The sequence below is a fragment of the Phytophthora cinnamomi genome, assembly GCF_018691715.1.
Source record: "Phytophthora cinnamomi strain GKB4 chromosome Unknown Contig0, whole genome shotgun sequence".
Lineage (NCBI taxonomy): Eukaryota > Oomycota > Peronosporomycetes > Peronosporales > Peronosporaceae > Phytophthora > Phytophthora cinnamomi.
The window spans coordinates 3,930,397-3,955,533 of record NW_027150933.1 but is presented as its reverse complement, the minus strand read 5'-3'; the positions used below and the strand labels follow the sequence as shown (position 1 = coordinate 3,955,533).

The 25,137-nt window shown below is 52.9% G+C and overlaps 8 protein-coding genes across 8 annotated transcripts; 5 read left to right on the top strand and 3 right to left on the bottom strand.

The window, feature by feature from the left end:
- Positions 1-1,587: 1,587 nt before the first annotated feature.
- On the top strand, positions 1,588-2,853 carry IUM83_02227 (1-phosphatidylinositol 3-phosphate 5-kinase FAB1; the record flags this gene model as incomplete). The annotated part of the gene is made up of 1 exon (XM_067926128.1): positions 1,588-2,853. The coding sequence occupies one exon, from the start codon at positions 1,588-1,590 to the stop codon at positions 2,851-2,853; it is 1,266 nt and encodes a 421-aa protein (XP_067800907.1).
- Positions 2,854-4,306: 1,453 nt separating this feature from the next.
- On the bottom strand, positions 4,307-4,963 carry IUM83_02226 (ThiJ/PfpI family protein; the record flags this gene model as incomplete). The annotated part of the gene is made up of 2 exons (XM_067926127.1): positions 4,307-4,516; positions 4,610-4,963. The coding sequence occupies 2 exons, from the start codon at positions 4,961-4,963 to the stop codon at positions 4,307-4,309; spliced, it is 564 nt and encodes a 187-aa protein (XP_067800819.1).
- Positions 4,964-5,305: 342 nt separating this feature from the next.
- Positions 5,306-5,749, top strand: IUM83_02225 (Extended synaptotagmin-3; the record flags this gene model as incomplete). Its single annotated transcript, XM_067926126.1, has 1 exon — positions 5,306-5,749. The coding sequence occupies one exon, from the start codon at positions 5,306-5,308 to the stop codon at positions 5,747-5,749; it is 444 nt and encodes a 147-aa protein (XP_067800849.1).
- A 5,248-nt stretch (positions 5,750-10,997) lies between these two features.
- Positions 10,998-11,402, bottom strand: IUM83_02224 (ankyrin repeat-containing protein; the record flags this gene model as incomplete). Its single annotated transcript, XM_067926125.1, has 1 exon — positions 10,998-11,402. One exon carries the CDS (start codon positions 11,400-11,402, stop codon positions 10,998-11,000), a length of 405 nt encoding a protein of 134 aa, XP_067800906.1.
- Positions 11,403-11,846: 444 nt separating this feature from the next.
- On the top strand, positions 11,847-12,311 carry IUM83_02223 (Extended synaptotagmin-3; the record flags this gene model as incomplete). The annotated part of the gene is made up of 1 exon (XM_067926124.1): positions 11,847-12,311. The coding sequence occupies one exon, from the start codon at positions 11,847-11,849 to the stop codon at positions 12,309-12,311; it is 465 nt and encodes a 154-aa protein (XP_067800943.1).
- A 1,749-nt stretch (positions 12,312-14,060) lies between these two features.
- Positions 14,061-16,766, top strand: IUM83_02222 (Phosphatidylinositol-4-phosphate 5-kinase; the record flags this gene model as incomplete). The annotated part of the gene is made up of 1 exon (XM_067926123.1): positions 14,061-16,766. One exon carries the CDS (start codon positions 14,061-14,063, stop codon positions 16,764-16,766), a length of 2,706 nt encoding a protein of 901 aa, XP_067800905.1.
- Positions 16,767-16,985: 219 nt separating this feature from the next.
- Positions 16,986-19,886, bottom strand: IUM83_02221 (TKL protein kinase; the record flags this gene model as incomplete). Its single annotated transcript, XM_067926122.1, has 2 exons — positions 16,986-17,374; positions 19,049-19,886. The coding sequence occupies 2 exons, from the start codon at positions 19,884-19,886 to the stop codon at positions 16,986-16,988; spliced, it is 1,227 nt and encodes a 408-aa protein (XP_067800904.1).
- Positions 19,887-21,708: 1,822 nt separating this feature from the next.
- Positions 21,709-24,096, top strand: IUM83_02220 (uncharacterized protein; the record flags this gene model as incomplete). The annotated part of the gene is made up of 1 exon (XM_067926121.1): positions 21,709-24,096. The coding sequence occupies one exon, from the start codon at positions 21,709-21,711 to the stop codon at positions 24,094-24,096; it is 2,388 nt and encodes a 795-aa protein (XP_067800903.1).
- Positions 24,097-25,137: the final 1,041 nt, after the last annotated feature.

Genomic DNA, 25,137 nt, shown 5'->3' with positions numbered 1-25,137 from the left:
ACTTGCGGTGCGCTCTTCGAGTTGGCGAATGGACTTTCGCACGATGCTGAAGGAGAAGGCGGTCGGTCACGGTACAACAGGCGCAATCGCCAGAGACTTGCCTTGGTCTCATCCCCACCCCACCACTGTACGGCCCACTGTAGAGTTCTCACTTCAAATGAGCTGCTGGGCCGCTTTTTATATGGAGAAACAGCTCTGCGGTGGAGAAGGCAGTGGGTAGTTTTGCGTTGTGGGGCCAGTGAAAAGAACCCGGGGTGCCGGCGAGTCGGGGGACTATATGAAGATCGAAGGCCCATGACGCAGCCGAATGCTGGCCTCAACGCGTTTGACCGAGTTTTGGACATCGCGCCGAAGCGCTCGTGCTTTCAAGGAACGACGGCCACGGGCCATAAAGGAATGACTCACGCCAATTTCTTCTCGTGTTGGATGTCCTCGCCGTGATTCTCGCTTAGACGCCGCAAGCATCATGCTGCAGCTAAAAATCTTTTTTCCCACCGATAATGTTCGCAAATGCAAGGGCTCAATCAGGATAACGCCGCAAATGTCAAGCTCCTGACTGCAACAAGGATAGCTAAAATCCTCAACACAACCTGGCAGCACTGGAATTTTTCAAAGACTCCAAATTGCAAGATCTCAAACTCATAGCAGCGTCTTCATGCAAATCGCACTAGCGGTGCAGGGTGCACCACGGTCCGTGGGTAGACCATGGCAATAAAACCGAGCCGGCCTGCCTGCGCTGCGATTCGAGCTCGTCGACAACACCGGACTCTGCTTTCGACCATGGGCTCGCAGCGCCAAACCTGCCGAGCTCCTTGCCAATTGAGAGTCTCAATTTGGGACTGTGGTCCCGCCTCACGCAAGATCAGCCTCCTGAAGCATCTTATTCGGTTCAGCGCCTGCCGAATCAGCGACTCGCTCTCGCTGACAGCGAGGGCAGCAGAGCCAGACTTCGCTGGCAGTGTCGTTGCAACCACAGTGCGCTTGCAGTGCGAGAAGAGAGTCCAGGGTGGACTTATGGTCCGGCTGAGCGCTCCAGGGCCTCGTTGGCCGCGGTACTCGCACCCCCCAACGACTCGTTGCACGAGCGGGCTCTGCTCACCCCGGCAACATTGTCCACCGGAGGAATGGTTTCTGACACGAGTTCTCCGTCGGCGAGATGAGTTCTCCGCAGCCGCTCCGAACCGGCCGGCAGGCTGCTGCAGACTCTGCAGGGTATTTGCACTCCTCGCTCTGTCGGTTTAGCGTTTCAAAGTTGGCCAGCGGACGAACGACGCCACTACACGTACACACCCAAGGGGCAACCGCCCTTGTCCTGCAGCAGATAAGGCTTATCTGCTTATCATCAGCAGCCCTCGAGCAAGTCGTTCGACTCCGCCGAGGTGGCACTTCAACCGTCCAACGCAGCGCGACACCGTGACGTCGTCCGGCATCACCGCTCGCTCATTGGCGACTGCAGTTGCCCATCAGGCGCGACTAGCTATCTGATACCGCAAGTCGAAGTGCGCGCTGTCGACGGCGTGTTCCTCACCAAGGCCATTGCGCTCTTCCAGCAGCCACAGCTGCCCAATCGACTCGCCAGTCGCCGTCATGAGCCGCACAGCGCAGTGCAAGACCACGGGCCACGCACCAGCCGCCCGCATCCTGCGCCGCGTGCGCGAGGACGCCACGGACATGGCGCTGCTGGTCACAGCCACGCCCGCGGACAGCTGGAGGTTCGTGGAGGAGCGCAACCACTGCCGCCTGTACGAGCTCACGGGCGACGCGCTGCCGAGCTGCATCAGCACAGTTGAGACCTTCGGCGCCGGCGGGGGCGGCCACCCGTCCGAGTTCTACATGGTGCGCGCCGTCACGACGCTGGACGCGGACGTGGACGAGCTGCTGAGCTTCTTCAAGACGTCGCACACGGACGAGTATCAGGACGTGGCGAAGAAGCTCTTCGCGAAGCTCCTGGAGAGCGGTGTCACGCTGGACAAGCTCACGTGCACCACACCGCCCGCGTCGGCGCAGGACCACGACGGCGACTGGCGCAGCTACACGGTGGACGACGCCTACGCCGCCAACTGGCTCACGCTGCGCTCGCTCAACAAGCTCGGCGGCGTGGACTCGTGCCACGACTTCACCATGATGTGCTACCAGGACATCTTCGAGCGCCACCCGGACAAGTCCGTGGAGCGGCTCGGGCTGCGCAACGGCCGGCGAGCGGTGCACGACGTCACGGCCGCGCACTCGCTCATCGGGGTGCACACGTTCTCGAGCATGAACTTCTCGGACATCCCCGAGTTGCCCAAGTCCTCCAAGACCGAGCGACTGCACTTCCGTAACTCGGGCGTCGTGATAGAGACCACCAACGACCCCAACAGCGTTCGGGTGAGCCTCTTTCTGTCGCTCATGCCAAACAAACACATCCTGAAGACGGTCGCGGCCAGTCCGCGGATCCGAGCAGCGCAGTCGCATGGGAGCTCGCTCATGAAGAAGTACGTCAAGTGGCTGCAGAGCCTGGCGGCCTGTCTGGGTAACCTAACGGAAGCGGAAAAACCCGGCGTGACGATTGAAAGGCTCACGAAGATGGAGTGGGTAGAGAGTGATCACTGCTTCCTCTGCTTCAAGACGTTCGGGACGCTTACCTTGCGTCGCTGTCATCATTGTCGGTTCTGTGGTGAAGCCGTGTGCAGTTCGTGCTCTGGTTTCATTGATATGTCAGCTTTCGAGGTGTCTTACATTGAGCGAGACGACATCGACGGTGGGAATCAACATAGCAGAGAGGAAGCTGTAGAAACTCGCGGGTGCGTCACGTGCATTGCAGAGCTTCAAATGAACTTGTCACCGACTACTCAGAAACGCGAACACTTCTGATAAGGGTGTGCATTAGCAAATAATGCCGGGTGAAGGCGGCGTTAAGGCCAGTGATAGTTTATTACTAAAAAAATGTATCTGTAGTGTATGTAATGAAAGTTGTACCAGGAGAGAGTTTATCTCGTCACTCAGCGTTGGTTTTCATCGCGGAAAGCACGTTCATCACGTCCGTTTGACCATTTTGAGATGCAGCGATGAGTGGAGTCTGGCCAGCGTTATTTCCAACATCGATGGAGGCCTTTGGACACAAGAAGCTTCGCCACAGAGGTATAGCCGCTTCAATCAGCGGGGTGTCACCATCCTTATCGCGTAAATTGACCGACGCCCTATTCTCAACAAGAAACGTTGTAACATCCAGATGACCACCACTACCTGCCAATTCAAGAGCGGTAGCTCCATCCAATACTGGCACGCGATGGAGATTCCTGCGCACTGACGTACTACAGTAGTAGTCTGATGGAAGTTGTTCGTAGATAAGCTGCACAAATTCAGTGTCTGCCGCTTTCGTGAGTGGGGTCCCGACCATTGACGTTAGTTGGTTCATGCGTAGCTTTGCCCCTGTGGTCGATTCCTGGCTAATCGGTAAATGAAGAGATTGAACTGGCCACGTAGCTTAGTGTAGCCATTGAAAAAAAGCTTAGACTGCCAATACACTGGCCATCCAGTCCATCCAGTCGGATACCAAATCATCTGAAGCTGCCCGCAGCCATGCCTATCGTCAACATGTAGTACATGTATAATGCAATATCATTGTAGCTTCTTTTGCAGGATTAAATTGCCCTTAATGGCCTTGGGGTTTCTCTCACTCGCCTTGACTCTTATGAGTTTTTACCCTGTTTAATTCACCACCTCGATATCTTCTCAATGAGGTAGAAGGACTTGATTCGGATGAGAAATAACGTCGGAATTTTTTCTCGCCGCTTTGGATTAATGTATAGCAGCTTGGACTCGACCATCTTGTGCTCATACATATTATACATGTACGACGCATATGTAATTCTATCAGCAGTTGAAGTGATCTCGGTAGTGTTTGGTATTAAGTACATCGAAGCTGCTCTCCACTCTGGTAACCTAAACAGTTCCCCGACAGATAGCCTGTGTTAGCGTTTGTTGCATCGAGCCGGTGGAAATGGAAAAAATGATGCCGCCATCATCACGCGGAACTTCCGCGGCGGAAGTGGTTAAATAGGAGCGCAAGTTTCAGACACGCACTTCAGTGGAGTTTTCAACCGCTTTAACGTAAAACATGGTGGAATAAACTTGCTAGAACAGATGCTTGTAATCTTGTACTAGTGCAGTTAAAACTTTTCCAACCAAAACATCCCAAACGAAGCGGTAGCACCGATTGCGAAAAGACAGGGCTTCCAAAGTCCAACTCGCACACCTGAGTTTTGCACAGCTCCAGCTTCCGAAAATGGTTGTTAGCCCTTCCTCCTCCCGATCTCATCCATCACTAGCCCACCGTAGCGAAAGGGTCGTCGTTGGCGTCAGTGTTTGGCACGTTCTCCATGTAGCGGGCCATGGTAACAGCCACGCCCTCCCCATACACCGCCGTCATGAACGCGTGGGCCATATCCATTCCAGCTGTCACCCCCGAGCTCGTCCAGATGTAGCCGTCCCGCACCCAGCGTGCCTTGTGCACCCAGTTCACGGTCGGGTGCGCCTCCACGACGCCGTGGTAGGCCATCTTGTTGGTGGTCGCGCACTTGCCGTCAAGCAGCCCCGTCGTCGCCAAAATGGCGGAACCGGTGCACACCGTCAGCACGTACGTCGCGTCACCGGCGACTCTTTTAAGGAACTTCATGAACGCTTCGTGCTGCTGCATCGCCAACCGGCCGGGGGATCCACCGGGGATGACGAGAATGTCAATGTGCTCCGTCACGTCCTCGAACCCGTGCGTGGCATACAGCGGCATACCGAATCCCAGTGAGTTGCGGCTGCGCAGAGGCCCCGACGTCAGCGAGATGGTCGAGAACTTGACCGGCTGGTCGCACACACTCGGGAGCTGCTCCAGGTATGACGTGACCCCCACGAAATCCTGCTGCACGACTCCGTCGAAGACGATGACGCCAATGTGGAGAGGGAGTTTGGCATTGACTGAGCTCGACATGGCCAAATGGCAGCTAGATGATTGCAATCGAGAAGGAGAACGAGTCGATCGAGGATCGCAGAGGGGGAGGGAGACGTACGTCGACTGACGATATCTATCGACTCAGCTGGTGGGTGATACGGGTGCTGACTTTTGTGATCGCACAAGTGTTCGTCCAAAAGCAGGCTACCACCACCGTCAATGTGACGGTTGTACGTTTGCTGCCACCGAAAGTAGCCGTTACGTCGCCGTCTCGGTGGTCGACACTGTCGACGATGCTACACTGCTGGACGGACGCAAGTCGCCACTCCGGTAGTTACTCGATCGACTGAGCATTGATCGACCCGCGGCGGCGTAGCGACGATGGGGAACAACAAGTTCTCCGTGAATGTGGTGCTCCTCAAGTGCCAGGATCTGGTGGCGGCGACGAACGAGGTGGGCGGCAAGAGCAGCGCCTACGTGGTCTTCACGCTGGACGGCGCCATCAAGAAGAGCTCCTGCATCAAGAGCAGCCTGGACCCGCACTGGTCTCCGGCCGAGAAGTTCGAGTTCCAGGTGGACGAGTGGGAGAACGAGTTCCTGATCGCGCAGGTCTTCGACTACAACCCGCACGGCCAGGACGATCTCATCGGATCGGCCGTCATCCCCTTGACGCTCTACGCAGGGAACCGCAATTGCGAGATGTGCAGCTACCCGCTGGTGCTGCCCGACGAAGTGGGCGGTTTGGGGTCGCCCAAGAGCGACATGTTTCTGAAGATTAGCCTGTTGGACGCGGATGGAAGTCCCGTGGAGGAACTGTATTGGTAAAGTGGATATGATGATAAATGGAGAGTGAGTGGGTGAATGAATGAATGAATGCTTGGGGAGCTTATCTACAGCATGAAGTTTATCTTGTATAGTTTTAGTTTTCTACGATGCTACTCTTTAAGTGAAGTGCAGGGGATAGTTTTTTTCTGCAGACTGAATTATATCCTGCCGCTCACGGATTAAACTGCCACCGTAGAACTAGAAATGCCCCACTCGTTGGATAGCAATGTGCTCTTGGTCACCCTCGTTATTTTCATTCATGATACTTCGGCTTACGACGCTGTGTAGCCTGGATCCATTCTTGCAAGGTGAATCATTATAATCCATTTTGTACAAAAATGCAAGAATGGTGCACAACTTCAACGTACCGTAGGATATATATTTAAAAAATTGTATCCATACATTACGTTCAAGGTTTGCTAGTAAATATTATTGGACGCTTGCGTTGATGTCGCTAGCTAATACGACTGGGTCGATTATGTCAAATAAAAAATGCTATATTATTTTCACGACTCCGGAGTAATCCCGGTAGGCGTCAGATCGGCAACTGCTGCACCATTCTCAGCAAGTAACTTCACCACATCGGCGTGGCCGTTATCAGCTGCGCATTTAATTGGACTGACACCATCCTCGTCGGCTAAGTCGATGGATGCACCACTTGCAAGAAGCAGTCTTGCAACGTCAACGTATCCATTGTTACTGGCGATTTGAAGAGCGCTGGCCCCGTTTGGCCCTGGTCTATCCACACCAGCTCCATGCTTTAAGAGCTGTCCAACTACACCTGCATGACCTCTTCGCGAAGCGATAGTAAGTGGAGTCCATCGTCCACAATTCGCCACGTCAATTAATGCACCATGCTCAATTAGCAACTTTACCACAGCAACATGGCCTTTCTCAGCTGCAGTGATAAGCGGGTTATCGCCGCCAACGTTAGCAAGGTCGATGGATGCCCTACCCTGGATCAGCAGCCGCACGACATCAATATGACCATGCTTGCTCGCAATATTCAGAGCAGTATCCCCAGTGGACCCTTGTCTGTCCACATTTGCTCCTGCCTTCAATAAAACTGCTACAACCTGAGCATGGCCGTTCTGCGATGCTATCATAAGTGGAGTCCAACCCAAAGCGTTGACCAACTCAACTGTGGCCCCTTGATTCATTAGCAACTGCACCACTGCTATTTTGCCATTAGCGGCTGCACTGAACAGCGCTGTACCACCGTTTCCGTCTGGAAATTCAATAGATGCTTCGTTGTCTACAAGAACCTTAGCCACATCAAGACGTCCGTGTTCACAAGCAAAGGGTAGAGCAGTCGCACCGCTACGACTTTGCTTGTGAATGCTCGCTCCACTTTCCAGTAGGACTTCAACCGCATTCTTAGAGCCTATGAGCGATGCATGCATCAGCGACGTCATCCCTTCGTTGTCTCCCAGGTCCGCAGACGCACCTAGTTCCAGCAAAACTTTTATCATCGCTGTTTTCCCGTCTATAGCTGAGCAAATCAACGGACTTTGGTTTTGGTCGTTAACTAGATCAATGATTGCACCACGGTTTACAAGTTGTCGTACAATGTCAGCTTGGTCCATTTGACAAGCAATATGATGTGCTGCGGTTCCGTCGGAGTGTTGGTGGTTGACGTTGGCTCCATTTTCCAGAAGTGTCGCCACGACATCATTGTGACCGTCGCGTAAAGCAGACATTACCTGAGACCATCCTTCGCTGTCAGGCGAGTCCATAGACGCTCCATTATCTATGAGAAGTTTAATTGCATTGGAGTGGCGGTGTCGGCATGCAATGACAAGAGGTGTTATTCCACCCGAAAGCAGTTGGTCGATAATGGCGCCCTGTTCCAGGAGTAGGGCGATTATTTCAATAGATCCGGCCTTCGCTGCATACATAAGCGGACTCCATCCACTATTATCGATAGCATGTACCGAGGCTCTTCGTCCTATCAGTATGGACGCAACATCAAAGTTTTTTGCCTTGATTGCGCTGATCAACGGGGTTCTTCCGCGACTATTGGCCAATTCGCAAGATGCCCCCTTTTCCAGCAGTTCACTCACGATACCAACGTGCCCTCGTTTTGATGCAAGATTCAACACAGTTTCACCATTGTTGTCTGTGAGATTTGTGCACCCGCCGTTGTCGATTAGAAATTTAGCGAGTGAGTGTAAGAAGAAGCAAATATGAAGAGCTGTCCTTCCCTCCTTAGTCTGCGCATCTAGGCAAGCTCCATGATTGATGAGAACCTTCATTACATCTTGTTGCATCTCATCGAAGCAATGATAATGAAGTGCAGTGAACCCAGCATGGTTAGCTAGGTCAATCGCAGCACCCGATTTCAGTAGGAGTGCCGCTATCTCAACGTCACATGTTAAGATCAGTGGCGTGTTTCCTTCGTTATCCGCCATGTCAATAGATGCGCCTTTCGATATGAGCAGTCTCGTAATTTTAATGTAAGCACTGATATGAAGCGCTGTCTGTCCGTCGTCGTCTTTTTTATCGACGCTAGCACCATTTTCAAGAAGTACTCTTGCCACATCGATCTGACCTGTGCCTGATGCACGCCATAGCGGAGTCCTGCCACGTTTATCGGGAAAATCGATTACCGCTCCTCGTTCCAAAAGCAGCATGACCTCAGCAGTGTGACCATTTGCTGCTGCATGTATCAACGGGGTCTCACCCTCATTGTTTACAAGGTCAATGGAGGCACCATGGTTAACCAGTACTCTCATGATGTATGAGAGCCCTTTCTGACAAGCAATATGAAGAGCGCTATTCCCTTCTTGACACTGCTTATCAACACTGGCACCATTTCCCAGCATAATAGACAAAACGTCTCCATGATTCTTGGATGAGGCCCACATTAGAGGAGTCCATCCTAGCTCATCTTCGCAATTGATCGACGCACCCATTTCAAGAGCTAAAGTAACTATTTCATTTGCACCCTCTTTGGTTGCGATGATAATCAACTCGTTAAAAATCCCGTCATTGCAGCTTGTAATCGTCCTATGATCGAGAAGAATCTTAATATGTTGACATGTGCATGGCGACACGCTAACATGATGGCCGTGGATCCGTCATTACTCTCGATGTCGAAATCGGCACCTCTTCCTAGAAGAAATGATACGGCATCTTCATAACCCTTAGCTGAAGCCCACATCAAAGGGGTTCGGCCTTCACTGTCTTCATAGTCAACAGAAGCGCCCAATTCGACCAGTAACTTCATCATATCTGTGCGTCCGTCCCTACATGTGTCGACCAACCACTCGTCAATTTTGTCGCAAGATGCGCCATGACTGACTAATAGCCGAACGACGTCAATATGACCATTTTTACAAGCAGTACAAAGTGCAGTTTGTCCGCACATGTCGCTGCTATCAACGCTAGCACCATTCTCTAGTAGGGCTTCCACAACATCCTTGTGGCCACTTGAAGAGGCACCAATTAGCGGAGTATAGCGACAATAATCCCGTAAATCCACGGGGACACCATTCTCCAACAAAACTTTCACGTTGGCAGTAAGTCCATTATAGCATGCGCTATAGAACAAGTCCTCCACGGATCCACCGCTTTCGACAAATAGTCTGACAACATTGATCTGTCCACCACGGCATGCGAGTTCAAAAGCACTGGAACCATCAAGAAGCCGTTTATAAGTGTTGGCATTACTTTGCAGAAGAGCAGCTACCACCTCTGTGTGGCCCGCATGAGCAGCGGTCATGAGTGGCGTCCATCCCGCGTGGTTAGTTAAGTCAATGAATGCACCCTTATCAAGGAGCAGTTGAACAATACTGGCGTGTCCGAATTCACACGCAGCGCGGAGAGCGGAGGCCCCGCTTGGTCCCAGTTTGTTGACATTCGCCCCCTTCTTCACAAGTATTTCTACGACGTCCTTGTGACCATTTTGCGAAGCAAACATGAGCGCAGTCCAGCCTACACCGTTGGTCAAGTTAATGAGCGCCTTGGTTTTCACCGGAAGTTTGACGGCAGCAACGTTCCCGATACTGGCAGCACGAATAAGTGGATTGCCATCATCTTCACCTGGCACCTCCATAGAACAGCGGCAATGAGAGTCACAACTGAGGTGTGTGCAGCAAGGCGTTGCGAACAAAATGCGAGGCTTTGCTTTCGTGGTGGGTTTTAAATATCTCTGTCATTGCTAAGATAGGTTTTGGAGAATATTCTCCAGCCTAACCGTCTATATCCGTCCGTCCTGCAGGACAGGGATCCTGAGAGCAGTTGCACCATTCGATCGTCGTAGTTCGATGTTAGCACCATTCTCTACAGTAGAAGGACCAAAACACCATCTCCATGGCCCCTATTCGAGGCTTTCATGACCACATTCTCGCCAGCGTTATTCAGAGTATCAACCAGCTCACCCATTCCAACCATTAAGCGGACTACATCGGCAAGCTCACGTAGGGCTGTCATCAATAGCGGGTTGTCGCCATCTTTTATCGACCACTTCGATCAATAAGAGGAATGCGCTGTCGGAGTACCCAAACTCCGTGGCACCGTTCGGACCTCGTACACCTCTCACCACCACCAACTTTATGGCATGCTTTCATGAGCGCAGTCGATTCGTCATTAATAGCCAAGTTAGCGAATGCCTAGCAAAAATCTCACAGTATTGCTGCGTCGGTTCTCAGCGGTAACTGTCAAGGCACTTTCTCCATCTTCGTCTACCAAATCAATGCATGCTTCGCTGCCGAGCAGTGGCTTCACTGCATTGACGTAGCCATTTTCAGCAGCGAGCTCCAGTTGACGCCCGCCTCTTCTTCAGGAGCAGCGCCACCACACCCACATGACCTTCGTCCGAAGCCTTCAGCGTGGTTGTCTGTCAGTTTAGGAACCACTGAGGTGCTATAGTAAAATCCGGTAAAAGAAAAACTATAATATAATAATATTATAGTTTAGTACCCGCCTATAATAATATTATAGGGCGGGTTTGGATGGTTTTTACTAACAAAGGTTGGGTTTATCATGTCGTGCACCTTATTGTGAAAACCGCTTCGTTCGCTTCTACCCCGATTTGGCTCGACCGATTTGTAAATCGATCGATAACCCCAATCACGTTGGTCTGCATACATGCATGTCCAGCACACCGTGCTCAAAGTGCGAGCCTCGCACGCAATACTTAAGTATCCTTCTTGCGCTGCAATCATTAGAGCCGTCCAGACCATCGTTTTTAGCTACATCGATGCTAGCACCTTTCTCCAGCAGCAACCGCACGATCTGTAGACAATTATGTCCGCACGCCATTTTCAAACTCATGTCCCCCGTTGCGAAACTGCTTGCCGATGCTAGCCCCTCCCTCCAGAAGAGCAGCAAGCGTATCTACAAGACCAACTTGCGCAGCATACACAAGCGGCGTCCAGCCCTTGTCGTTGGCCGTGTCAACGCCCGCCCTGGGCTCGATCAGCAACTGCACGGCCTGTACTTGTCCACAGTAACTCGCAACCGCTAGCGACGTTAATCCGCGGAAATCCCTTTCGTCAACGCCCGCCCCGCCTTCCGACAGAGCTGTCACCACACCCAAATAGCCGAAATACGATGCGTTCATGAGCGCAGTGGACCCGTCACTGCCCACGCAGTCGAGCGCGGCACCGCGACCGATAGACTGCTTCACCACTTCAACCTGGCCATGCATTGTTGCGACAAGAAGCGTCTCCCTGCATCTCGTCTATTCAAGCCCCAAACAGCACGTATCGTGACCAAAACTCCTAGTGCACAGTACTGGAACCTCCTCCTTCGCCATTGATCTCGCACCCTTGGGTCCAGCTCGCCCCACAAGTTTCATGCATCGAGTTGCCTGTGGGTTACATGAACTGTAACCATGCTCGCCCTCGTCTGCGAAGCGAAATATAGAGCGCTGTTATAGCCGTGCGGGAGGGCACCCACGCCTATTTAGCGGTGTAATACCAGTGTAGTTACTCACGAGCAAGTCCACCGAAAACTCCATTCCGACTTCTACAGCCTGCACAGCTGTCTGCGTCATCCGCAGGACAGCTCCATTCTCCTTTACTCGCTCAGCTGAGCTGGAAGCTCAAAGCACTGTATCATACCCCCCATGCCGGCGTACCCCAGTATCAGCATGGGCCGCAAGCTGCTACAACAGCAGAAGAAGAAGTTCGTGGTGAGCGTCGTGCTGTTCAAGTGTCAGGACCTGGCGGCCGCCGACCTGGACGTGCTGGGCGGCAAGAGCGACCCGTACGTGGTCTTCTCGCTGGGCGGCGAGACCCGCAAGAGCTCGTGCATCATGAACGACCTGAACCCGCAGTGGTCACCACCCGAGAAGTTCGAGTTCCGCGTGGACGAGTGGGAGAACGAGTTCCTCGTGGCGCAGGTCTTCGACTACGACCGCCTGAGCAAGGACGACCTCATCGGCTCGGCCATCATCCCGCTCGCGCTCTACGCGGGCAGCCGCCACTGCGAGATGTACAGCTACCCGCTCGTGCTGCCCGATGAGGTGGGCGGTCTGGGCGCGCCCAAGAGCGACCTGTTCCTGCAGATCAGCCTCTCGGCCAGCGACGGCAGCCCCGTCGAGTATTACTATTAGCTGCAGCAGCGGTATTTTTGAGTGTATTAGCCCCGGGGCAACAAGGCTCGTAAGCGAGGTCGACGGGGAGCAGGGAAAAGTCTACGTTTTAAATGGCAAATACAGTATGTATACACAGGACGGAACGTGCGCTACATGTATTGCTAGTTGACGGCGCGAAACTGAAGACAGACTGGCATGTTCGACCACAATCTAGAGTCACGCATTGTCCACAATGTCGTTGTGAAGTTGACATGCGCCACTACTGCCGTAGTGGCTTGTGTGGAGTTCCTTGAAGCCGCTCCTGGGTGGCTTCATCGCTGACCACGAGCGTTTGCTGGTATGGAGTTGCGATCGCCACTCGTGCTCAATGAAGGAGAGTGGCTGCACTTCAAACCCATCAGAGCTCGTTGGCGTGCACCGCTTTGAGGGCATCGACACTCGCCTGGTGCGACAAAGACACACTCGTGCGAGGTAGGAAAAGGAGACGAGGGGGGGAATGCATCAACGCCTTTCAGCACGATCCCCCTCTTGTCGCCGCGCTAGCCAGTGAGCCCAGCAAAAGCTGAATCCGACGGGAAGCGAATCCCGGACGAATTCAAGCTCTCATTCGCGGCAGTACTCTGGGTGTCCTGCAGCGAGTCAGTCGCCCAGAGTCAAGTCATCCACTGGAACGGCGAGCGCCCCACCAAAATCCCGGAGCTCTGCGACGCCGACCGTCTCTGCTCTTTTTGTCGGGGACCAGGCAAAGCTCGAAAGAAAGCCCCAAACCTTCGACGGGAGTAGTGATCTTCCGCCCTCGCCTCCAGACCGCCGGCGAGTTGAGCTGCCCCGCACCCGAGCCTTTCTGCTATAACAGTGAGCGAGTGGGTGAGTGAGTCAATTCTCAGTTTCGAGCTGCCAGCAATGCGAGTGCTGCGTCGCATCGAGAGGAGATTTACAGTGCAGCAGGTGGTTGCGCTGCCTCCGCGAGCGGGCAAACGGGCAAGTTGAGCTCCAGCGCCTCCCAGCCAAACGCCTGACTGCCGCAGCTTACGGCGCCACGCACGCGTCGGAAAAAGCCGCTGCGGCCCGGTTCTGCCGAGTCATCGCGCGGTTGTCTGAAGCGAGTCGTTCGGTTGACGTTCAATGAAATTGCTCCGCCCCTGGGCAAACAATAGTTTTCGCACCGGTACGCATCCATTCCCGCAGGTCCGACGTGGGCTCGACGCCTGCGTCTCAACACCAAAGTCTCCGGTACGCATTGAGGATGGCAGTCATGAGCCCAAAGTGATGCTGCTCATTTGCCTTACACCTGCACCAGGGGCGCGCGCCTGCTGCATGCACTCTATCACGGCCAGCTGCTGACGTACGCGCGCCCCATCTTCCATGCAGCGCCGCGCTGTGGCCCACAGACCACGTCGTCCAGCCGCAAATTGCTCCTCTTCCAGCTCGGTCCCCGGTCGCAGATGTCCTGCAGTGCAGGTGCCAGGTAATGCGGACACCTGCGAGTCATTCCGCGATTGGGTCACGGCCGGAGACTTGCGAGTCGAAGCGAGTCGCGACTTGGTGTACTTAAGTGTTTACCATTCGGTAGACGACAAGCAGACCGGATCGACTGTGTTCCGAGCCGGTCGCGCCATTCCATCGCCGCGAGCGGGACTCGTGCAAAGAGGTGACGAGACCATCGATCGTCCGCCCGTCCAAACGATGTTAAGCGCCAGGCCGGCACCAAGTCGCCCGCCCGCGCGCCCGAACGCATTCCGAAAGTCGAGCCGCAACCCGCTCAACATGAGCCGCACGGCCGCCACCAAGACCACGGGCCATGCGCCGTCCACGCTCATGCTGGAACGCATGCGTGAGGCGGCGTCCGATTTGGCCATCCTGGCCACCACCACGCAAGGCTGGCGGTTCGCCAGCGAGCGCAACGGTGCTATGCTCTATGAGATGGCGGGGCGCAACCTGCCGCAGAACGTCGCCACCGCCAAGAAATTCGGCCGCGGGGCCGGTCACTCGTCCGACTACTACCTCGTGCGTGCAGTCACCACAGTGCACACGGGTGTGGCCGCAATGCTCGACCTACTGCACTCGTCCACCACGGACGAGTACCGCCTCGTGATGCGGCAGATTTTCAACCAGTATTTCCAGAACGGTGTCACGATTGACAAGTTGACATGTACCACCCCGCCACCTTTCGCGGAGGACCCGGACGCCGGTGCCGAAGGTGCGCGGAGGAGCTACTCAGAGGACGACGCGTACTCGGTCAACTGGCTCACGCTCAAGGCGCAGTCCAAGCTCGGAAGTGTAGAGAACCACCGAGATTTCACGCTAGTTTCGTACCAGGACGTCTTCTCACGACACGATTCCGGTGTCTTGGAGCGGGTTGGACGGGGGACAGTGCGCGCGAGGTCCAACACGTCCAACTTCCAGGTGCAGAGCAAATTGGTGGGCGTCCACGTACTCAGCAGCGTCAACTTCCAGGACGTCCCGGAGCTGCCGATCCCGCAGTGCACAGACCGACTGCACTTCCGAAACTCCGGGTTCGTTATCGAGGAGACCTCAGAGCCTAACGTTCTGAGACTCTCGCTGCTGTTGTCCCTGCTGCCGACCAAGGCGACGTTGAAGTATGCTAGGAAGTATCAGCGTTGGTTGCAGGCGTTAGCGAGTTGTGTAGGCAATTTGGCGCAGGCTCTGAGGCCCGAAGTCACGCTGCACTGCCTGAGTAAGCTCACGTGGAAGCAGAGCGACCACTGCTTCATGTGCCTCAAGATGTTCCGTACGTTCCGCCGGTGCCACCACTGCCGATTCTGCGGCGAGGCGGTTTGTGGAGCCTGCTCCAACATGGTCAACATGAGCGGATACGAGGTCATGGATGGCAGCGGAGGTACGTTGGCACCTGGCGCTCTAGTGTCTTCGCAGCGCGGCGAACCGATGAACGCGGATTTCAACCAGACTGGAGATATCTGGCACATGTCCTCGGGCGAAGGCACGAGTCCGAATCGCAACAGCAGCGGCGCGCGAGGGTTTCGAGAGGCGAGAGGATGCAATGCCTGTATCGCGGACTTGCACCACGGTCTTACGGCTTCTGCTGTGGTTAAGACTAGACGAACGTCGGATTCCAGTAACAACAGCGTCGATAACCGCAGCAATTGCAGCGTCGATAGCCCCGTGATCCCTACCACTACAACTCGATTGAGCGCTAGCAACGACGATGAGGAACCGATCTCGTATGACAGCGCCGACGATGTCATCTATGAGCGGCGTCTGGGCTCTATCGCGACTTATATTCCGTCGGAAGGGTTGGTGGAGGAGAATGGACCATACACGGTCACGGCCAGTAGCTTGGGCCTGGATGAACCGGTGGACGAGTTCCCGGCTTCGTCTGAAGAGCTGCAAGACAAGTTCCCGGCCGTGGACGAACCTGCTCCGCCACGGTTCCGCAATGTGTCGGATCCGGACCAGCTGCGTCGCATGCGCAATGTTTCGGACCCCGAGCTGCCGCAGCGACTCAAGGACAAGCACAGCATGGTCTCGATGTCCACGGCGAGCAGTTCGTTCTCGCGATCATCGAACGATCGCTACACCAACGACAATGTGTCGCAGTATTCGCGCGGCACCAATTTCTCGGCCATGTCGGATGGATCCTCGGCTTGTGATCTCTCTCGCGACCCGGACATCTTGGCCCTAGCAGGTCTGTCGATGAAGCCCAGACCATCGGATGACCTGTATGAACCTGCACCAGTGCAGCGACCGCCAATGCCCGCCAAGAGCTACGATCATTTCTCGAACCAGGTCCCGGATGAGCCTCAGAAGAGAGCGGACGCTGTACTGAGAACCCAGAAGAAGCTGTCAAACAACGAGGAAGAGGACTCGTTCAATGGGAGGACCATTAGCACGCCCTGGCCAGGCAGCAGCAGCATTGATGGCCGCTACCGCAGCAACACTACCAGCACACGCGACGATAGTTTCATGCCGCCCCAGCCTGACATGCTTCGGCCGGCCGATGTTCTTCGCCACCGCAGCCAAACCACGGCGGCTTTAGGCTGGAACCCCGCTGCGACCGCTCCACTGTCGGGATCAAAGGAGGCTATCGCAAAACCTAACAACTTTTCCAGCTCCTGCATTCGTTCTTCTAAGACAGTGCTTGCAGGGGCTGCAGCTGACAATGGCGCGAAACAGGCTACGAATGTAGCAACCATATCGACGGCAGCAGCCAAGCAAGACCAGACCTCATCAAGTCTGGGAAGCACCAAAATTTATATCACTTCTACAGCTCGCCGAGAGGCCGTCTCGAGACCGATGCAGCAGATGCACCGCCTTCCAGCGTCGGTTCCCGAGGGTATTGCGACGTCGGATCCCTCGGACCGCAACGATATGATCCCGTTGTCCCAAGCTGGCCAAGGTGCTCCGAATTTTGTTGTGTTCTCGGATTCCAGGCGTGAATCCATTTTCACTCGGTCGGATGACGGTCAGGATATGATCCCGCTCGACTTTTAGAAAGGAGACCATACCTGTAGACGAATGCAGCCGATGTGCAAGTTGAAGTGCTCGAACGAAGAGCTATTTATCATTGGAGGGTGTCGTATTGCAATATAATACCGTGCAAAACAGTTTTTTTCAAGTGTTTTACAGAAAATGTAGTTAGTACATGTATTAGACATCAACATTCAGTCCATATTGGCGGCATCTGGCTGCTCGATGTCTATTGCCTGCCGCTTATGTGAGCGTTTTCCGATCGACTGTTGTCGGGCCAATCATTCCCGCGGTTGTCATCAACTTTATCACGCCAATGTCTTCCAGAATCTTGATGACAGCACCAATACCTATGCGCTCCTGTGGACTCGAGCGGCACATTTGCTCAACCAACTTCCATTCGTTATCTTCGAACCCAGGTGGCCGGGGATGCATTTTACCGTCCTTCACGTTTTGTTCTACCACTGAGTCTTCCTCTACTATCCCCACCCAAGGATATTCACCCGTCACAGCCTCGATGATGCACAATCCAAAAGCGTAGATATCCGAGGCAAAAGAAGGACGTTCGTCCTTCAAGCACTCGGGCGCTTTCCATCGCACAGCACCAGTCGTCATGATTTCTTCCGACTTAGCTGAGGGAGTGGCGAGAATACTCAACCCGAAATCAGCAAGTTTTGTGGCCCCTCCATCGCAAACGAGGATATTGTTTCCTTTCAGATCGCCGTGGACGATGCCGTTATCGTGAAGATGCTGAATTCCTAGAGCTGCTTGAAGCAAACGAAACCAGGTTTCGTGACGCCTCCCTTTTCTTGGCGCTAAGTACTCAACGAGCGTCTCCGTCGCGCGTTCGCAAACGAAGAAGGGTTGTTTTCCCTCGTAGCACGCACCATACAACTTAATTAGGTTGGAGTGATTCAAAGTGAACCACAAGTCTGCTTCTCGACGAAAACCCTCGCGAATTTTATCGGTGATTTTCTCTGCGTTTAATAACTTGACCACGACGTCGGTTCCGAACCATTTGCCGCGATACACAGAGCCGAAACCTCCTGTGCTGATGTGTTTTCCCAGCTCAATCTGATAGTTCATCACAAACCATTTGGGGAAAGGTTGGCCAAGATCAGCGTGTTGTAGCTCTGGTATTTCTTCCGCACGACTTGCAGCTTCCTGGAGAACCAAATTCATTTTGTTCACAGTTTCGGGTGAGTACGCTCCAGCACGGTGGTGCACCTCAAAACGCATAAATGCCAGTGCATCTGGCCACTGATCTTTACTGACTTCCTCGAGAAATCGTGTTGGGTTGTCCGAGCACGACCGAAACAAGGCGTACTGGTTTTCTTGGTCTTGCTCCCAGGTAGGGTGCCACTGATGACACGAGTCATTTCGACTCTGCTGAAGAAGCGGAGAACTTCGTATTAGTTGATCAATCTGGTGGTGATAACGGGATCTCATATTGGCCATCGTTTGCGATACGGGATGTGCAGCGCTGCTATCCAAGTCATCGGCCTCGACGTGCTTCTGAAAACGCCAAAGCAAGGCACAAAAGGCTTCCAAGTCTTTCTCCATGAGCAGCTCCGAAGACATTTGAAGCTGCTTGTACATTCCCTGAAAACGAATGAGTACGCGTTGGTCCATCGAACGTTCACGCGGGTCGTCAATTCTTCCGCACGCCTGCTCGCTTTCATCTAGCATTTCAGCCAGGGTCTTCCAAGATGAAGGATACATGTACTCGCTCAGATCGATGCGTTTCTCGCAAGATTGGTCGACTTTTGTGTCCGCCGATTTCGTATCTTGTGGTGCCAGCGACCTCATTTTAAACTCGGCGTTAACCAGCCCAAGCCTCTCCGTGGGATTCGAGGCGCAAAGACCCTGTAATATCTCCCATTCTTCCTCATTAATAAACCTTGGTCGAGCGTCAGGAAGCTGCATTGTAGACTTGTATTTCCATGTATCAAAAGTCTTGTCGCGTTCGTCCGATGGTAAGTTCGAATTGCGAGCGCTAGCTAGCAGAAAAAACACTGAAATACCGAACCTGAGGACTTCTTGAGTCATGGGGGACTCTGAATCACTTGGGTGCAATTGGTTGGCTTTGTGTCTTTGGACCAGCCCAAACCCATCCACAACCCCTCGTCGTTCCGAATAACTGGAGAGGACTATCGACGGCGATAGGTCGTAGTACACTAGCCCACGGTCATGAACATATTGAAGTCCCAGAGCGCAATTCGACACATAGCGCCACAAATCCTTTTCGTAGGTAGGCGTAAAGCAGCTTTCGTGGATAACAAACGGCTTGCCGACGTAGGACGCACCGTAGAATTTGCGTAGATGCGGGTGATTAAGCTCTGTCCAAATGGACGCCAGCCGAACACACACTTCCTCACACACTTCTCCATGAACTTCTTCACCCAGGTTTTCATCGATAAACTTCTCTCGTGCCCTGCTGTCCCAAGTTTCCTTGCTGTCTTCGAGCTTGGCCTTGTTCACCCAGGCCCACTGGTGCTCTGACGTGACGAACCAGTCCGGCAGCTTGCTCGACACAATACCAGCCTTCTGGACAACTAATTCGTACACCGCTGCGATGGTGTCTAGCTCCGCTTCCATCAACTTGTCGCGATATTGCTCGTTTTCATCAGCGGCCTTCACTAATCCGTACTTCTCAACGCAGTAGCGAAGTAGCGTCACGATCTCGAGCTGCTGGTTATTGTCACCAAGCGCAGCTTTCACCTTCTCGTCTTCCTTCACAAACTTTTTAAACACTTTCAGTCGTTTTCGACGTTCTCGTAGAAGTTGATCGTGCCACTTCTCTCGCTTCGCAGGCTCCATAATGTCCAGCGTATCCAGGGCAATGTCGATGTGCTTGTGCAGCAGCACCGCCACTCTGCCCGTGTCGGCCAACTTGAGAAGTAGATTGGTTTGACTCTCGTACGACTCCAGCTGCTCCTTCAGCATGCGAGTGAAGCGGACCATAATGGCCACCTCACTCTTCTCGTGCCGGCATTGGTCTCGCAACTTGCCCACGAAGTGGTCGGCCAGTTGGTCCTCGGTGCGGAAGTCGCCCTTGTGCTTGGAGTGCCACCGACTGTCCTCGGAGATTTTGGACTCCATCCAAAACCTCGTCATCGTCTTGCTCATGGCGTTGGTCGCCATGGTTCTGAATCGGTTGGTGGTCCTCGGTTTATCGTGGCAAAAGCGATTGTGAGATCTATTGCCTGAGGCTTGTGGTCACGTACGCCAGGCTCATTTCTTAACCCATTGAGATCCTTCGCCAGGATGAAGAACAATGCTTCACATCCAATTCATCCCGGACTGTTCGCAGAAATGACGGTGGAAATTTGTCGGTCACTCTGTCTGCTGCGTTGAAGCTTCTTCTTGTCAGTGAAGGATGTAATATGCGGATGTATCGGCTCGGCGGTTATTTGTCGACCTTCTTAGCCATGCATGCGTATACTTTTTCTCATGCTGCCTGCGGTTACCACAACAGAAGAGTCGAAATGGTCAGTTCGGACACCTGTTCGGACTGCAAGGTGAATAGTTTCTGCTGGCGGTAGCGAGGTACCAACACTCGAACCCGGGCTAGCTAAGCCTGCCAACTGCTACGAGAAGCAAAGAGCAAGACGGTGATGGACGAAGGTCCAGGTCGTTGGGTTCGGGTGGGTTGGCCCTGAGTTTGGATTTTAAGCGCTAACGCCTTTCTTATCATCAAGAGGATCGATCGCCTCATTTCCTAACCTGCAGGGTGTAGCCATCCTTTGGCACCAGGAGCTCTGATCCAGGACCGTCGACGGAGCTACGCACCATTGAACCTCTCTCCACAACTGTACTCATCTGCATCAATGCCCGAAGACCACGGCTCCGACTTGCCAAACTGCATGTGGCCAAGGGCGAGTAGACCTGTTTCAGGCCCCATCGTCATGGTCATGCGCCGCCGTAAGAGTTGACTGAAAGAATCTCATCAGCGCATTTGGGAACGGTATCAGTGTTGCCATACTCAACGAGCGTCGCTAAGGTTGTTACTGAAATTAATGGAGCTACAGAACGAGATTATACTGTTATCATATTGACGCTGCTGTGGATATGGATTGAACGAGGTGTGTAGTAAACGCGCACGACCAATTTCTGGAGAGTTTTTATTGGAGTGACCGACGACATATGCCACGAAACCGAGGTTTGAAATGGGATCTACACTTTGAATTGCCCAAGAGAACGGTAAACTTCAAAATTGTGAAGGTGTTTCTATGAGATTCTTCGATGGTATTGATGATATTTCGCGTGAGTGCCAGATCCACTACTCTCTTTAGGATATTGAGCGTGTATCGAGTCACCTGCTGCGATATGCGCAAGTTGAAATTATTGGCATGTAATTCTCTCATTAGCGATTTATATCAAGATTATGACTACAGCGGTTTTTCTGGACCGAGTATGGATATGCATAATTCGAAAGGTGCTGCAGCCCTTTGAGGGCGAATACTCGAGGCAGGTTTTACCTCTGCGACGCAGCCAGTGTGAGTTTTAAAACCTCTGGTTTTGACGCTTTGGACTCCATACATGATTGTTCATTGACACGTAGTGGGAACCAGAGGCATGGCGACTTTGAAGTACATTGATGGTGACATCTCGGGTGTCTATGCGGCTACCAGGCATTTACGCCGTTACCCGCACCGAATGGCGCCACCTCTGCTTTGGCTGATGGACCTCACTCCATCCTCATGTTGTGTTGCGAGTGGAGCAAGCACAGACACTTGTACTTGTCGAAGTTGTGTACTTGAAGCCCATATCGAGCTAGTGCATTAGGTATGTGCTTGAGTATGGCCACTAGTTCGTCCTACTTGCCTCTGCCGCTGTGATTGGTGGGTACAAGGTGCTAGCGATGTGCGCATATTGCAGCGCTCGCCAACACTGGCCGCCATTCTTCAATTTGCGTCGGAGGAGTGAAGCTGGTGGGGGATTTTGTGAGGTGGATCTGAAGAAAATGGTGGTTCAGGCCAGTGATCGAGTGGAGACAGGTGTACCAGTAAAGGAGAACAATGAAATGAAGGTTCATAGACCAGTCGCGGGTACCAGTTTGAGCTTGCTATCTGCCTGCAAAAACGGTCACGCGACTATCGTCCAAGTGATTTTGAAACAAGGGGTGCCAGTTGATTCGGCAGATGAAGACGGTATCACACCTTTGATCAGTGCAGCTGAAAATGGATATGGCGAGGTGGTGAAGCTGTTGCTGGACAATGGAGCGTCAATCGACTTGGTGAGTGACGATGGTTGGACGGCACTGATGATGGCGGCTGACAACGGTCACGTAGAGACCGTCAAGGTCCTAGTTGAGAACGGTGCTTCCGTAGACATACAGACTCCGGATGGGTATACTGCTCTTCACTTTGCGTGCGAACAAGGACTGCTGGATGTTGTGACGGTGCTGGTGGAATTCGGAGCTTCCGTTGAACTCTCCGACGAAGAAGGCGATACGCCGCTGATAATGGCAGCCGAAGATGGTCACACCAACGTGGTGGCGGCACTTTTGGGTAAGGGGGCTGTAATTGACAAGAAGAACCCGGACGAGAGGACCGTGCTCCACGTCGCGTGTATCGAAGGACAACTTGAAGCGGTGAAGTTACTGGTCGATAATGGAGCGTCGATTAACTTGGCGGACGAAGACGGCGATACTCCACTTATTCTAGCAGCACAGTACGGATATTCAGAAGTCGTGAAGGTGCTGATAAGCCACGACGCGTCCATTGACTTGACTAACGAAAAACTGTGGTCGCCACTCATGCGAGCAGCAGAGTGGGGCCATCCTGCCGTGGTGGCCATATTGCTGGAGGACGGTGCTGCAATTGACAAGCAACGATCAAACGGAGCCACTGCGTTGAACATCGCATGCGAACACGGTCGCCTGGATGTTGTAGTCACGCTCGTGAACCATGGCGCTAGTCTAGAACTAGCTGACGAGGACGGCTACACGCCTCTTATTACTGCCTCCCAGCTTGGCCACTCCAGCATTGTGCAGCTACTGGTGAATAGAGGCGCTAGCATGAACGCGCAGTTGCCAAGCGGAAGTACGGCTCTACTTACCGCTGTTTGGTACAAACGGCTGGAGGTCGTGCGAATTCTGCTGGACAATGGCGCCGACATCAATTTGTGCGGGGACTTCCAGAACTGGCCCCCATTGAATGTGGCATACTTCAGCGGCTACAGCGAATTGGTGCAGTTGATCTTTGAGCGAGTCCCCGCCGAGAAGGCTTTTTCGTTTGTGGAACTTGTTTTTGCTGCCAAGGCCAAGGAGGCTACTCCACAGGCCCCCCATAAAGCCGTTAGTGTTGACCAAAAACATCGCAATGGAGATACCGCTCTAAGAATTGCGTGCGAACGCGGAGATCTCAGAGTTGTGGGGAGGATGCTCGATAAACCCAACAACGATATCAACCTGGCTGACGATGAGGGATGGACCTCGCTTATGAGCGCCTGTGAGTACGGCCATACCGATGTGGTAGCGTTGCTATTGTCGAAGGGAGCGAGCATCAATGCGGCGTCAAAAGACGGAACGACCGCTCTTCAGGTGGCATGTGAATTTCAGCACCTTGACGTGGTAATGCTACTTCTCGACAATGGGGCCTTAGTTGATTTGTCAGATGAAGATGGCTTGACCCCCTTAATTATTGCAGCCGATAACGGCTACACGGACGTGATGGAGGTCTTACTAGCACGTGGAGCATCTATTGACAAACAACGCATCGAAGATGGAGCCACTGCTCTTCGGATCGAATGTGCCGATGGACGCCTAGATGTTATCAAACTGCTTTTGAGGCATGGCGCGTCCATTGACTTCCTTGACAACGATAACTACACGCCGCTTCGATCGGCTGCGTGGAATGGGAACATCGCTGTGGTTAAATTATTGTTGGATCAAGGCGCTTCGGTTGACTTGACCAAGAACGATGATTGGACTCCGCTAATGAGCGCTTCGGAATACGGCCACACAGATGTTGTATCGGTGCTTCTAAGCAATGGTGCATCGGTCAATAAGCAGATCGGTCGCGGGCTGACTGCTCTTCATGTTGCATGCATGAATGGAAAGGTCGAAGTGGCTCGGCTTCTTCTTAACCATGGTGCGCTGATCAATTTGGTTGATGTCGAAGGCAACAGCGCGCTGAAATGTGCCGCTGAGAATGGCCACACAGCTGTGGTGAAATTGCTGATAGAACGCGGAGCATCTACGAAGCTGGTAAACAAAGCTGGCCTAACTGCGCTCAAGAGTGCCGACGAAAAAGGCCACAAGGAGGTTGTCACGGTTCTACGAGAGCAGCCCAAGACGAAGTGGTTGTCATGCGTTCGAGTTAGGCTTCTTGGCATGTTTCGACGGTAGATGAGGTTGTTGGCGGAGAAAGTGTCATGGATCCGTTTGTAGCTTTACAGATCATAAGTAGGTCTCGCTGATCTAATAGAGCGATGAGGTATTACAACGAAATGACAAAAAGTCTCCACGCTGCTTAAAAGCCGCGAAGTGATCATCGACAAAGACGAACCACCAAATGAAGCTTATGCGTGCGTCCCAGTTCACAGAAAACTGAGGCTTCGATCGAGGAGGGTCGTTATGGCGTAAAAGTGCTATGGTTTGCGAGTGAGAGGTCCAAAAAAGTTGCATTTGGCTATGATTCCAAGATCGAATGAACCCATTTCCTCGATAGCCTGATATCAGTCAGACCTTACCGGTAGTTTGAGATAACATTGCATACTCCTATAAAAACAAGTACGATTGTTTTTCGTTGCACAACGAATATGCGCAGTCGTATGCATCACTAACATGCACCGAAAAACAGACTTGCGCTCAAGGACCATGACAACGTAGACTTGAAAACGATTTGTTCTTGAAAATGGGACCCCAAACAAGTAACCGTTTGCGACGGATGCGATGAGTTAATGGAACGCGAAGTTTGATGACAGAAAACTCCAACATACGATGAAATCTTTCATTCGTAACACGTTGTTCTGCAATGAAACTAAAGCGCGGACGCAATACAACCACAAACGTTTTACCTCAGCAAGAAACCTGTTCCGCAATGCACCAACTCTTTCAAGAAACTGCCGAAGGACCCTCAAGTCACGCAAGTTACTGCCACTCTGGAAAACCCAACATCAATGCAACGAAAGGCGCCGCGAATCAGCTTGGCCTCCGCACACCCCGCGCAAGCCAGCAAGCTGGAAGACGCCTTTATGGCCTTGCAGTTGTAATTTGGTTCACGGGGTTGTGTTTGTTTCTGCTCTTGGTGATGATCTGTATAATATAACTCCATATTACCGTGTTTCACCTCGCACAGTGAAGTCATCCACCCATCATCATCAAATAAAACCCACATTAAAACCCATCTGTTTTTTTATCCCTCTGAAAATCGACCCACCCACCCTC